General features: G+C 37.8%; 1 protein-coding gene across 3 annotated transcripts in view; it reads left to right on the plus strand.

Moving 5' to 3' along the window:
• Nucleotides 1-2,531: 2,531 nt before the first annotated feature.
• LOC106883890 (uncharacterized) overlaps nucleotides 2,532-15,520 on the plus strand; it is a 19,450-nt gene continuing 6,461 nt past the window's right edge. Inside the window, exons 1-2 of one of the 3 annotated variants that reach the window (XM_014935031.3) lie at nucleotides 2,532-3,666; nucleotides 14,511-14,689. In XM_014935031.3, the coding sequence (XP_014790517.1) occupies nucleotides 14,581-14,689 (109 nt within the window). In that variant the 5' untranslated portion in view covers nucleotides 2,532-3,666; nucleotides 14,511-14,580. Of the gene's footprint in view, nucleotides 3,667-13,401; nucleotides 13,424-14,396; nucleotides 14,420-14,510; nucleotides 14,690-15,520 lie in introns of those variants that run through there. The other 2 variants (XM_089348186.1, XM_089348185.1) reach the window with 2 other exon arrangements.

Raw genomic sequence — 15,520 nt, forward strand, 5'->3', positions numbered from 1 at the left:
ACATACATAGATACGTATCCACATGTATACATACCTACGAAATACCTAATGAATAAACAGCGACAGCGATACCTTTAAACTCCGAAGATGCAACAGCAAAGGTCGGTTACGGCACTCTTCTGCAGAGGACATAACACACATAATTATCAGCAACCCGAAAACGTCATCGAATACTTATCTGCTACTGCGACATGATATTGCGAAAACAATATACAGCGCCATCAACAGTGAAAGCTGCCCAAAGAGAAATATAAACAATACCTCGGCTATTGTATACATACATTTTAACACAAGGAATATTCCCATCAAAACTTTTACTAAGTAGAAGTTATAATCCGGGACAGAAAAGAGAAATCATATTCATCGTCATAGAAGTCAGCTTTCCTGTAGATGTGAATATCTCTTCCAAAATCAGCAACAGAGAGAATAATTATGGATGGACAACTGCTTCGAACCTGAAATTGCTCTATTATACATACTTGTCTGATTATACATACATACATTGTTGGCACTTCGTCGCTTGCGACGTCGAGGGTTCCAGTTGATCCGATCAACGGAACAGCCTGCTCGTGGCTGAGCACTCCACAGACACGTGTACCCTTAACGTAGTTTTCGGGGATATTCAGCGTGACACAGTGTGACAAGGCTGACCCTTTTGAATTACAGGCACAACAGAAACAGGAAGTAAGAGTGAGAGAAAGTTGTGGTGTTAGAGTACAGCAGGGTTCGCCACCATCCCCTGCTGGAGCCTCATGGAGCTTTTTAGGTGTTTTTGCTCAATAAACACTCACAACGCCTGGTCTGGGAATCGAAACCACGATCCTATTACCGCGAGTCCGCTGCCCTAACCACTGGGCCATTGCGCCGCCACTCTATTTTACATACATACGTACATACAAACAAACATTATATTATATTATTTATATATACCGATAATCATTGATGCACTTGGTTATGTTAGGAAATGTGTACGTGACAATACGGAAAAGTTAGGAATTGCAAGCGAAGAAACCGGCAATCACGCACTTTATAAATGCAATTTGTAAGTGGAACAATAAAAATACGCAAGACTTTCCTTAAGTTTAGCATATAAGAATTATCGTTGATGTCATCCAAATTTCAATAACTAAACTTTTTGTTTCTTGTTAGAAACAAACTTCCTCCTTCTGAGAAGAATTCTAATTAAAGAAAAGTGAAGGTTACCAACCACATGGTTTCGGGTTCAGTCTCATGGGCAAGTGCCTTCTACTATAGCCTCGGGCCGACCAAAGCCCTGTGAGTGGATTTGGTAGATGGAAACTGAAAGAAGTCCGTCGTATATATATATATATATATATATATATATATATATATATATATATATATACATACATATGTATGTATGTGTATATGTTTGTGTCTGTGTTTGTTCCCCCAACATCGCTTGACAACTGATGCTGGTGTGTTTACGTCTCCATAACTTAGCGGTTCGGCAAAGAGACCGATAGAATAAGTACTAGGCTTCCAAAGAATAAGTCCTGGGGTCGATTTGCTCGACTAAAGGCAGTGCTCCAGCATGGCCGCAGTCAAAAGACTGAAACAAGTAAAAGAAATAGAAAGTATGCACGCACGTGCGAACACTCCTACACGCGCGCGTGCACACACACAACGACGAAGGGACGGGACAGAAATATTTTTACTTCCGTTCCGTGTTCACATCCCGCCGGATGTCGGCTGCTTAAACAAGCGGTGCTGAATCCTTTTTTCTCCTATGGATCCCTTTGATTTCTACTTTACTCTACTGGACATATACAGCCATTCGATATTAAAAAAAAAATCCTACTGTTGTCTTCTATCGCCTCGGGCCGACCATAGTGAGTTTGGTAGACGGAAACTGAAAGAAGCCCGTCGTATATAATATAATATATATACATATATATATATATATATATATATATGTAGGGATAAGCAAGTTAGCTCAATATACATAAAGTTTTACTATATTAATACATGAAATACAAAATGTGTGTGTGTGTATCTGTGTTTGTCCCTCGTCTGGTATTTACGTCTTTGTAACTTAGCGGTTCAGCAAAAGACACCAATAGAATAAGTAGTAGGCTTTCAAAATAATTCGCTTAAAAATTCTTCAAGGCAGTGCCCCAGCATGGCCACAGTGTAACGACTGAAACAAATGAAACATAAACGATAAATTCCTTAACAACAAAATCTTATATGGGCCCCGGTTGCAAACCACTCGTTTTAAGTCCTTCGGAGTCGACAAAGATTTATTGCAATGATTCAATTTTTTTAAAAGTTCGCCCTTACTACTACTACTACTACTACTACTATCATCATCAATGTCATTCATAAACAATTTTGCCTGTTGTGCGATTACACCTCTTTGTGTGTGTATGTAGTAGTAGTAGTAGTAGTAGTAGTAGTAGTAGTTGTAATCTACTACAACACCGAATCGTGTGTAATCCACGCTTATTCTATCCAATTACCCATGTTATTTCTAGAAATGTCTCCCCTTCCTCCTTCTCCCTTATATATTCAGCGAATATCCCTCATACTTCATCTCCTTTTTCATATATTCCCCTCTCTCCTGCTTTACTTTTCGATGATCCCCTCTTTTTCTCGTTTGCGTTCGCTTCTACCTCTACGTGCTAGAAATAGCAGTCAAATCTCCCTCAAATGGGATGTTCATAGCTCGACTGCTTTTTGACCATAGATCTGCTCAATTAGAGCTGACCTGTGGCTAAACAACAATATTCACATGTCTCTCCTGTTTTTACCTTTTTCTTTTTCACCTGTTCTCTCTCTCCGTAACATCCCTTTTCTCACTGTCTCTCTCTCTCTCTACCTCACTCCCTCTCTCTTGCATCCTCTTCCAATATTTTGCCGTTGCATTATTACTCTTTTACTTTCACTTACACTTTCTCTTTCTCTCTCTTCTTTTCATCCTCCCTTCCTCCCTTTACACGCAATACTTCTCTGGTCTGCAGTGTTGCTATGGCATCTGACTTCTCTCCCCACCTCAGCTGTTTTGGCTTCCTCCCATTCTCTCTTTAACTGCTTCTGTTCATTTACTCACTCTTTGTATTTTTATACTCTCTCGCTTCCTATTTCTCACTCTCACTCCCCCTCTACCTCTTTACTAACTGCTCTTTTATCCCCCTCTCTTATTCCGTAAATACCCTTTCTTTTTCTCCTACCCTATTCTCTTTCTTTGCTCTCTGTATCTCTCTCCTTCTGTATCATCTACCTTTCTCATTCCTCATTTACTCACTCTATCTAGTCGCATATATCTATCCCTTTCTATCTCTCATTGTCGTCTTATTTCCCTCTCTATCTTCATCTACTTTTTCTCTGTCTCTCTCTCTCTCTCATTCATTTTTTTCCCACCCTCTCTGATTTTTCTCCTACTTTATTCCTCTTTTCTTTTATCCCCCTCACTATACAAACTCTCTCTTTCACTTCACCTTCACGCTCACTTTCTATATCTCTCTTTTTTGCCTTTTACACTCCCTTGCCTCTCTCTCTCTCTCATATTACTTTATAGTATCTCCTCCCACTCTAGCTCTCTGTCTGCCTCCTCCTCCTCTCTTTTATCTCTCCCCACTATTCATTCTCGTACATCAGCAGGAGCTGCAATGAACGACAGACGCCGATGATTCGAATGAGGAGGTAAGACAGTTTGTATCTGTTGTCTTCTTAACTGTTGCTGACATTATCACAATCATCATCATTAACATCGTCACCATTACGGGTATTCCTCATCATCATCACCGTCATCGTATGTATTGTACATCAGTCTGTGTTACTACGGCAGCTACCGTCGCCACCACCATCACTACCACCCCGCTACTATCAATCCACCACCACCACCACATTGATTATCATTTCTACTACTGCCGCTACACTATTTACCATCAATCACTGTTAGACATGAAATGACATTAGTACCAGTAATACAGTACGCTACATCTTGTAACTGAAGTCTCACTCCGCTCTCGGCTTAAACCTGTTGGTCATTTTACCCTCTAAAATCATTCATTACCGTTACAATTACCCCCACCTCCACCGTCGTTATCATCGATATCATCACCACCACCACCGCCACCACCACCATCATCATCAGCATCATTAACATTATCATTCATATCATCATCGTTGTCATCCTCAATATATTTTATGAAATCCCTAATTTATATCAATATGAAGAAGAAGAAGAAAAAAAAACGACAAATTAAATATAAATATTCTCATTATTGGCAGAATTGGTAGAGCGCCTGATAAATATCTTGCGGTACTTAAACGAGTCCCTTTACCGTGCGAGTTCAAGTGGTATCGAAGTCGACTTTCCCTTTCGATATCAATAAAATAAGTATCAATCTGAATCGATGTGATCGACTACAACCCTCCCCCCCTCTCCTTCCTTCCAAAGGTTACGGTTTTGTCAGAAATCATTACTGGAATTGGCAGAATCGTTAGAGCGTCGAAGAAAATATTTTGCGTTACTTAGTTTCGCTTTCCGGGGTTGATAAAATCAAGTAATAAAAACTACAGTCAATGTAATCGACAAGTCCCCTTTCCTCAAAATTGAAACTTAAGTGGGGTAGATGGCAAAATTGGTACGACATAGGACCAAATACATAGTGGCATTTAGTTACGTACTTTTAAGGTCTTAAGTTCAAATCCCGTTGGTGACAGGTTGATGTCTTTCTTCTCGCCCGTCACTTTATTGTTATATCATGTTAAAGGTCCAGAAATCATGTTCAGTCATGTCCTAAGCTTATGCAGTAGTGGGGTTGTAAACAATGATTGTCGTTTTAGGCCCGTGTCAGCTCTAATCGAGCAGACCTATGGATCAGTCAAACGAGCCGTGACCACCCTGTCTTTTTCCTGCGCTAGGAAGTAAGGATCACATTAACGAACGTGTGCCCTTTTCATAAACGGTAGAGTGTTATTTGAGGGAGATTTGATTGCTATCTGTATCGAGTGGAGTTAACCATTTAGAGGTTGATCTCATACTCTGCCAGTGTGTGTCGCAGTGGGGGTTTAGTGCTGGTTGTCAAGGGTTATTATGACAAACCTACTACTCTGGCATCAGTAACTGGAATATATTGCTTTTGTGGCAGTTAATTTGGAAAATAATGAAGAATTTCAGAAAATAACTGCAATTATTAACTGGTGTTTAGAACATAAGTTAACATGTAATTTTGATGGAACGTTTTAGCTTAGATCACTTAAAAACGAAGTTTGTATCTGGAACCCGTGCAGGGCAGTTCGTATAAGAACGTTTAAGCCATCCCTGTACATAATCGTTTTACAACTTCAAACTGTCATAGCGCCTTCTGGGTGGATATTATTAGACTTGAAAACAAATTACGGCCAGAATATACCATGAGACTGCAAGAATGTGCAACTCTCCTGAGAATTCAATCCCTACTTCCAGGTATTGGAGTCATCTTTAATCTACAGCTTCATCACCACCGCCACCATCAAAATATGTATCCTTACATCAAGACTTGTGACCACTATCAATTTGACAGTCACCGGACTAGGTGCTTCGCTGCATGTAAGATAACCAAACTGCAGTGCCGGATTTGCCATATCGCCGGCTTTCATTCCGCTATGGTCTATATAATAAATACCACTGATATCATCAGATTAAATTCTGTCAATAATAACCCCCTTCTCGGTATCATAATGCACTGCATTCTAACTTTCCCTGTTTTTGTTGCCCCTGGGATATATAAAGTAATTCCCCACCTTACACCTGTATACGTGCGAGTTTGTTAGTTCATTCCTAAATGTATGTATATGTGCGAGTGTGGTTAAATTTGTATATGTATTAAAATACAAGAGTATTCACACCTGTATATTTGTGTACGCTTACAAATATGTGTATATGTGTGTGTGTATGTTATCTGCATGTCTGGTTAAGATTTTACTAATGTACATATATATGTGTGAGTGTGGTTATAATTTTATGTATCAATATGCGTATGTATGGGTGCGGCTACACCTGCATATTATACGCAAATATGTGCGAGTATGGCTATACCTCTCACCTTTCTGCGTGTTCGAATGTCATTACACTTGTGCGTTCATGCGCAAATTTACTTACACTTGTATATGTGTATATGGTTACGTCTGTGTTGTGTCTAGTTTTGAGTGTGTGGTGTAATGTGTCTGTTCATGTTTTCTGTGGTATATGTATTATATATGTGTATTACTCGTATATATATATATATATATGTATATATATACGAGTAATACACATATATAATACATATACCACAGAAATATATATATATATATACATATATATATATATATATATATATATATATACATATATATATATATATATATATATCATCGTATTATCTCTGCTCTGTGTGCGTGTATGTATGTATGTATGTATGCATGTGTATATATATATATATATATATATATATATATATATATAAAATCATCATATCATTTAACGTCCGTTTTTCCATGCTTGCATGGGTCAGATGGAATTTGTTGAGGCATATTTTCTATGGCAGGATGCTCTTCCTGTTGCTAATCCTTAACTGCTTCCAAGCAAGGTGGTATTCTCCCATAGCTAAACATGTTCTTCGCGGAAGACTGGAAACAAACAGCTTTGCTTATTCGATGATGATGATCGTTTACAACCATCACGTAATGTCTGCAGAAGGATACACACGCACGCACACACACACTCTCTCTCTTCCTTCCTCCCTCTCTCTCTCCCTCCCCTTCTCTCCTCTTTCTCACACACACGCGCGCACACATATTCTTTCAGTTTTCATCTGTCAGATCTACTCACAAAGCTTCGGTCAGCCCGAGTCTGTAGTAGAAGACGCTTGCCCAAAGCACTAGCGTAGCTGAGGGGTGGGGGTAGGTCCACCCCGGGTGGCACTTTTAAAGAGTCAGCACTTTTCAATCCTGTTGTAGGCTATTGCTGTAGGCAATATGTGCTTTTTGTAGGGTCCGGGGGAGAAGCTAACAGAAGGGCTGCTCCAGGTGGCACACACTCTAGCTACGCTAGTGGCCCAAGGTGCCACACAGTAGGATTGAACCTGAGACCAAATGGTTGGAAAGCAGGTTTTTTAACCACACAGCCTCACCTCATAAATGATTCACCTGAAAAAGAAAACTATATTTAGACCAAGGAGATTAAATGAGATAGCATCTGTACTATTGGTTTCAGATTTTGGCACAAGGCCAGCAATTTCAGGGAAGGGGTAAGTTGATTACATTGATCCCAGTGCTCAGCTGATACTTATTTTGTCAACCCCTGAAAAGATGAAAGGCAAAGTGGACCTCGGCAGCATTTGAACTCGGACCCTTTTTTTTGATTTTTAAGACTGACTCAAATTTTATATTTTTACTAACACCATAGATCTGAATAGTTTGAAGTTTATATGTAACTGATAAAAGAAGTGCAGGCGTGGCTGTGTGGTAAGAAGTTTGCTTCCTAACCACATAGTTCCAGGTTCAATCCCACTACGAGGCACCTTGGGCAAGTGCCTTCTATTATAGCCTTGTGCTGACCAAAGCCTTGTGAGTGGATTTGGCAGGCAGAAACTAAAAGAAGCCCATTGTGTATGTGTGTCATTGTGCATGTGTTTGTTCCACCACCACCACTGCTTGACAACTGGTGTTGTGTTTATGTCCCTGTAACTTAGCGGTTCAGCAAAAGAAAACAATAGAATAAGTACCAAGCTTAGAAAAAGTACTGGGATCAAGTCAGTCGTCTAAAATCCTTCAAGGCAGTGCCCCAGCATGACCGCAATCTAATGACTGAAATAAGTGAAAGATAAAAAGTAAAAGTTAAGTTAAAATTAAAAAAAAAAAACTAGATTTCGACAAATTAGAAATAAAACTATTCTCCCAAAAACTTATTATTTATTGCAACATAGTACCGAATGTAGTGTAACGACACAACAAATGAACTAAAATAAAATATGACACAAATACTGTTAGTTTGTTCCTTAAAATAACTGAAATAATTTGGAACAAAATTTGGCATTTTCTTTCAGATAAACCTACATAACAATTAGTCATTAAGTATATATTTCAATTCAAAACAGTAAAGTCATTTACGATCATTCTCTCTCTCTCTCTCTCTCTCTCTCTCTCTCTCTCTATATATATATATATATATATATATATATATATATATATATATATATATATATATATATATGTATATGTTGTATGTGTGTCTATTATCTCTTATATATTTGTGTATATTATTACTATTGTGTATGACTGTCTATTATCTCGAGTATTGTTCTATATCCTCTTTTGTATATGTGTATGTCGTTTGACTCGAGTGCAGTTGTTGATTGAACAGGTCTATACTGAACAGTATTCCGTCTATGACCAGTCCCTCTTGCTTTTAGATATTGGTCTATCTGACGTTACATTATCTAATGTGTTCCTCTTTGTTTAGGACAGTAGGGTGTGATTTGTGAGAGATTTAGCTGCTATTTCATAGATCACATAGATCTTCAGCTGCTCATATGTCTGTTAGTTCACTTGTTATGTATGCCTATATGTATCTGGTTATGTAGGTGTGCAGTGCCTGTATTGTGTTTGTGTGTATGTGTTGTGAGTGTCTGCATCTATATCTATAGGATTACTGGATTAGTATTTCACACTGGATTTCACACACACACACACAATACATGTAATGTGTACACCATACATACATACACACACTTTAGAAATGCGTGCACAAACACATGCAAATAATTCACACCCATTTACATATATGAAATGTGGGCACCATACATACATGTGCATCTCTCACACACACACACACATGTAAAGTATACAATATTTATACATGTGTACCATATAAAAACAGATGTACACGTGCACATACATGCGTCAGACACACCATGTACAGATAACCTCCTGTGTGCCATACATACAGAGCACTTGTAGAACTTGTGCCCAATCCTGCATGTAAACCATACCATAAACACACACACACACACACCACATGCAACACATACCAAATATACATCACAGCCCATACATACAGAGTACTCACACTCCAGACCACTTGTATAACCAGACATATCTACAACACCTCACAACACCATTTCATCAACCTCAAAGACAACAACTACATCACATGGCTACAACATTCTGATAACACTTTCTCTTTCTATCCAGACATCTATAACACACAAGAACTAAACTACAACACCATCCAAACAATACCAACTCTTGCACAATTTAGACACATCTAAAAAAACTTCACAGTACCATTTTAACACACTTTTCTCCACTTCTCTACATCTAGAACACCACAGAACACAACAACATTATCCTACCAATGTTGTGTCTCTCTCGCAGAGCCCAGGCACATCTACAACACCTTAGAAAATAACTCCAACACCATCTTAACAACACTATCCCCCACTCTGTCTAGACACAACATTAACACTTCACAACATTATTACAATATATTGTTAACAACAATGTTACACCCACTTAGTCTATGCACATCTGCAACATCATCTCAACAACATTATGGAGGTCCATATAAGATTTTGTTGTTAAAATTTATATGCAATAAACTAGTTATGCTTCTACAATTCATAAAATATTTTAACAATATTTAATTATAAAAATATAATAGGATTTCGTTTTGGGATTTGGTTTGCAAGATTCTTTATGTGAGTTCGTGTGTTGAAGCATATTCTGCTGTGTCTGGGGAGAGTCATTTTCTTTTCGTGCCTTATTTAACACACGCACCGGTAAAATTTCCACTTATTCCTTATTTTTATATTTTTTAATTTTAATTTTTATATTTTTATAAAATAAACAAAAAAAAAAAAGGAATAAGTGGAAATTTTACTGGTGAGTGTGTTAAATGATAAGGCACGAAAAGAAAATGACTTTCCCCAGACACAACAGAATAATAGGAATTTTTAAACATCAAATAGTTATGGGGATTTAGTGGCATAAAATAAGAATCAAAGAGTCCATATATAAAAAATGGTTAAGAACCCTTGATCTAGACCAGTGGTTCTCAACCAGGGTCCATGTGGCCCCTGAGGGTCCATATAAGATTTTTGAGAGCCCATGCTGCAAAATAGTAACTTCAGGATCCACAATAATATATTATGTAACCTTGAAAAAATTTTGCTTTAGATGTATGTATTGGTATGTATTTCAAGCAAGAGCTAGGTTTCTTTCTCTAACATTTTACATAGTTCAACCTACACAAGTTAATGTGTGAAAAACAAAATGGGAATTTTGAAAGAAGTTTCTATGAAACTAGTTTTTAAACATCGAATAGCTGTGGGGATCTACCAGAATAAAATAGCAAACAAAGGGGTCTGTCAAGAACCCCTGATCTAGACAAGCACATAAAAGCAACACTGGTCTTTGCATTACTCTAGCTATGTCCATTTTGATGCAAGCTTTCAGGCCAGGTCTCTACTAGCCTTGAGTGCCCTAACTGGAGTGATGATTGCTGCTTTTCCTACCTTGATTAAATAATAATATTATTCATAAAAAATATTCTCACAAAAATAGCATTACTTCATCATCAACATCATTAAACCCAAGTAAGATCTGCAAAAACAAATGCAGAAGTTTGGCAACTATCCTGCAGTTATTGAATCCATCTTGTTCACTTCTGCTGAATCTATAGAGCACAGACCTGGGGTTAAAATAACTGAAATCTCCCTCTGACCACACTTTTTAGTCTTGTGTATTATTCACATACATACATACATATATGTATGAGCCAACATGGGAGAGCTTTATATGGTGGCCAGTCCTAGTGGAAACAATGGCTGAATCTCCCTCCATTTATAAGCTACTGAAGGAGCTTATAAATGCATTGATGATAATATATACATGATAGCTAGAATTGATAGAAATAACTGCAAAATTCCCTTCAAGTCATACCCTGTTGTCTTATATATATATGTGTGTATATGAACCAACAAGGGAGACTTCTGTCTAATAGCCAGACAATCTTTCTAGAGCTGCTGCCAGAGACAGAGAGAGAGAGAGATGCAAAGTGTTGGAGAATGTCATTGTTAATGGTTATCTCGATTTCCTTAGAGATATTGGAAATAAGTGTAACGGGGCAATACTTGACAGAGTAAGGTAGGTGATCCTTCTTGGAGATAGGTCACACTGTAGTGTATTTTCAAAGATCAGGGTATATTCCTTGTAGAAAGGTAGAGATAGAAGAGTATAGGGAATAGCTCTTAAAATGCAATGTTTGAGTGCATGTGTATATACCCCTACTCCCAAACTGCAACTGAACCTTTAGATCCTTTGCCAAAAGAATATCCGACATTTATATACATCATCATCATCATCGTCGTCGTTGTTTAACATCTGCTTTCCATGCTGGCATGGGTTGGATGGTTTGACTAGGAACTGGCAAGATGGGAGGCTGTATCAGGCTCTGATTTGATCTGGCAAGGTTTCTACAGCTGGATGCCCTTCCTAACGCCAACCACTCTGAGAATGTAGTGGTTGGCACTCCGTCGGTTACGACGACGAGGGTTCCAGTTGATCCGATCAATGGAACAGCCTGCTCGTGAAATTAACGTGCAAGTGGCTGAGCACTCCACAGACACGTGTACCCTTAACGTAGTTCTCCGGGATATTCAGCGTGACACAGTGTGACAAGGCTGACCCTTTGAATTACAGGCACAACAGAAACAGGAAGTAAGTGTGAGAGAAAGTTGTGGTGAAAGAGTGCAGCAGGGTTCGCCACCATCCCCTGCCGGAGCCTTGTGGAGCTTTAGGTGTTTTCGCTCAATAAACACTCACAAAGCCCGGTCTGGGAATTGAAACCGCGATCTTATGACCGCGAGTCCGCTGCCCTAACCACTGGGCCATTGCACCTCCACTAGAATGTAGTATACATTAAAATATGTGTGTGTGTGAGAGGCAACTTATAGAAAATGGACATCCAAGAATACATGGGGAAGAGATGACAGTGGGTTGCAATGATTGGTGACAGACAGTACTGAAGAACTGCACCCCCCTCACCTCTACAGGCAAAGCAAATTGAACATTAAAATAGTAGTTGTGATGGAGACTGAGTACATTTGCATTTGGGTCTCTTGTTCAACGTATCCTTGTTGAGTCTACACCTGCTGTCTGACCCATTTTTTAATACCTTCTCACCTCTGCATCATTCATCTCTATAACCCAGCTTCTGTTTATTTATCCTCTCTTCTATTCTCTATTCTAATCTGCTTATATTGAGTATACAAGGATGGCAATTGAGAAAAATACCGAATGAAACAAACAAAAAATAGATATGTATACATACATTTGTGTATGTGTGTGTGTGTGTGTGTATCATCATGATCATTTAGCATCCGCTTTCCATACTGGCATGGGTTAGATGGCTTGACTGGAACTGGTAAGCCGGAGAGCTGCACCAGGCTCCAGTCTGATTTTGCATGGTTTCTATGGAAGATATTTGTAGACGAGAGATTAATCTTAAAACTAGGAAGTTCAATACTTGACAGTGGTCTGTGGTTTCATGCTGGACTGGGGAACCTCAGACTATTCCTTTTGCTGGATTCAGTAATTGGATTGTAACAGTCCTAAAGCACTATCTTCAAGAGTTAAGTCAATTATATCAACACTAATATCTATCTACTTAGTTTGCTATCAATTTTATTGATCTATTTGTTGAACTGCTAAAAAATTACAGACCATGAGGGAGGACACACCATAATGGCAACAATGATGCATAGATGTACCCCACCCCATATACACTAACACACCTCATTTCCCCATCCTCATAATATATATATATATATATATATATATATATATGTGTATGTATATATATGTATGTATATATATGTATGTATATATATATACATATGTATATATATATATATGTATGTATCTCTGAGTGGTTGGCGTTAGGAAGGGCATCCAGCTGTAGAAACTCTGCCAAATTTAGATTGGAGCCTGGTGTTGCCATCCGGTTTCACCAGTCCTCAGTCAAATCGTCCAACCCATGCTAGCATGGAAAGCGGACGTTAAACGATGATGATGTATATATATATATATATATATATATATATATATATATATATATATATATATATATATATATATATATATATATTGTATTATGTATAGGTACATGCAATTAGGATATAGTCATAGAATAATTTTTTTTGCCATGTCTGCCCTTATTGTGTTGCTATGGATACTACAAACAACGACTTCTCTCTTTCATTGTTATTGTTATTGTTGTTATTTTTTTTTTACATCTTTTCTTTAGTCATATTTGTCTTGCACAAAGGACAGTAATCAATATTATTGTTAGAAATCAATACATATTCTATGACCAATCTTACTTTGGTGACGTCGGTGATGAGAGGTGTGATTCTATAACATTCTGTCCGTACGTTTATAGACTGCTCCCTAGAGCGATTTATTCAACTATATTATAACAGGCTAAGTGACTACTTCAAAACTTCCTTGATGACTCTCTCACACACACACTCATTAACAATAACATATTAACAAGCTGTTTTACTGCTTTCTTCCTTCTTTTATCACCTGCTGCTGTTACAGTGTCTTGCTGAAACTTCTCCAAGTTTTCTGACCATTAAACGGTTGAGAGAACTCTTTGCCCCGCTATAGAATTTCAATCAATCATATGATGTCTCTTCCTGTAATTTGAACTCGGTACTTCATGCTAACAAAAGTAATCATATACTGGATTACTTCACAATCTTTTTATTAATTCAACATTTCACAATGTCTCTCTACCTGAGGCGTTTCGAGTCATTAATACTTTAACGATGAAAGTAAACAAAGTTTTTTTTGTTTTTTTTTTTAGAAGCGTTGAGATGTATTGTAAGCTACAGAAATAAATTCATTTCTCAAACGCGTGATAATGCTATAAATAGCATGATCAGGACAAATTATCCATATATTGCAGAAAAATACGTTACTGGCCAGCCATGAGACTTAAACTCACATCTCTGTGATTACATGTCAAGTGTTTTACCATTAAACCAAATTGCCCAGCAACAAATTCTTCAGCAATTTTAGAACTTATAAATTTAGCTTCATAAGACGCTATGAGTTCGAGTCTCATGGCTGGCCAGTAACGTATTTTTCTGCATTATATGGATGATTTATTCTGATCACGCGTTTGAGAAATAAATTTATTTCTGTATTAATAATACTTTAGATGAAATCAGAGTTTCTTTGAGAAAATCTGTTGCCCAAAACATTAGTTGTTCTCTCTCCCCACAACATGTCAACTTGTATGTTGCCAACACGGACTACCACCACAATCATACCCATACCAACTTCACCTTGACTCTTGGCTATGAATGAGTATGTTGTTTTCATTCAGTGGGGATAAATTTGTCACTGGGAAGGACAGGTAACCTTATAATGAATAATTTATTAAATAACATGTATAAACTAAGTTATTTTCAATAAATAAAAAAAACTCTATTATTTTTCCTTTTCAGTTGCAGCCTGGTTTTATCATTCACCATTCCAAAAATCTAATCTAGAAAAAATCACCTGTAAATTTACCAAATGTCTCAAGTACCTGGAATGAACGTGTATGATGGAAAACCATCAAGGCCATATTTTAAAGACACAGATTCAAAATATGTTCGGCTTGCTAAGGAACGTGGAGTGAAAGGTTACAAGTTCAATCCATTTTTCAACTACCTATTCTAATATTCTATGCTGTTTTCCCTTTAATTTTTCTCATTCTGTTATTGTCACACATTGTCTTCACCTTGGTTCTCTAATTCTGATAATGTCATGCACTACCTTCACTTTGGTTCCCTGGTTTTGATAATATTATACACTGCTTCCTCTATGGTCCCCTGGTTTTGATAGTATTATGGACTGTCTTAAGGCAAATGAGCTGGCAGAACTGTTAGCATACTGGACAAAATACCAGCATTTCGTTTGTCTTTATATTCTGTGTTCAAATTCTGCCAACCCTATGGAGTTGTTAAAACAAGTCCCAGTTCATCACTGGGGTTGATATAATCAACTTACCCACTCCTCTGAAATTGCTGGCTTTGTGCTAAAATTTGAAACGTATATCACATACTGTCTTCACATTTGTTTCTTGATTCTGATAATATCTTCTCCTTGGTTCTCTAATTGTGATAATGTCACAGAAAGTCCCCACCTTGGTTCTCTGATTTTGATAAAGGTTTTGAAGTCTACACTAGAACAATGTATTTATGTTGTGTTTTTAGTTGGATTTTATTATCATTTCACATCTGGTTTCCATACTGGCAGGGGTTAGACCTGGATTCTATTATTTTATTTGTTGCCAGTACCGTGTGACTGGCCCTTGTGCCGGTGGCACGTAAAAGCACCCACTACACTCTCTGAGTGGTTGGCGTTAGGAAGGGCATCCAGCTGTAGAAACTCTGCCAAATCAGATTGGAGCCTGGTGCAGCCTTCTGGCTTGCTAGTCCTCAGTCAGATCGTCCAACCCATGCTAGCATGG

The sequence above is a fragment of the Octopus bimaculoides genome, chromosome 2, assembly GCF_046866305.1.
Source record: "Octopus bimaculoides isolate indiv1 chromosome 2, ASM4686630v1, whole genome shotgun sequence".
Classification (NCBI taxonomy): Eukaryota; Metazoa; Mollusca; class Cephalopoda; order Octopoda; family Octopodidae; genus Octopus; species Octopus bimaculoides.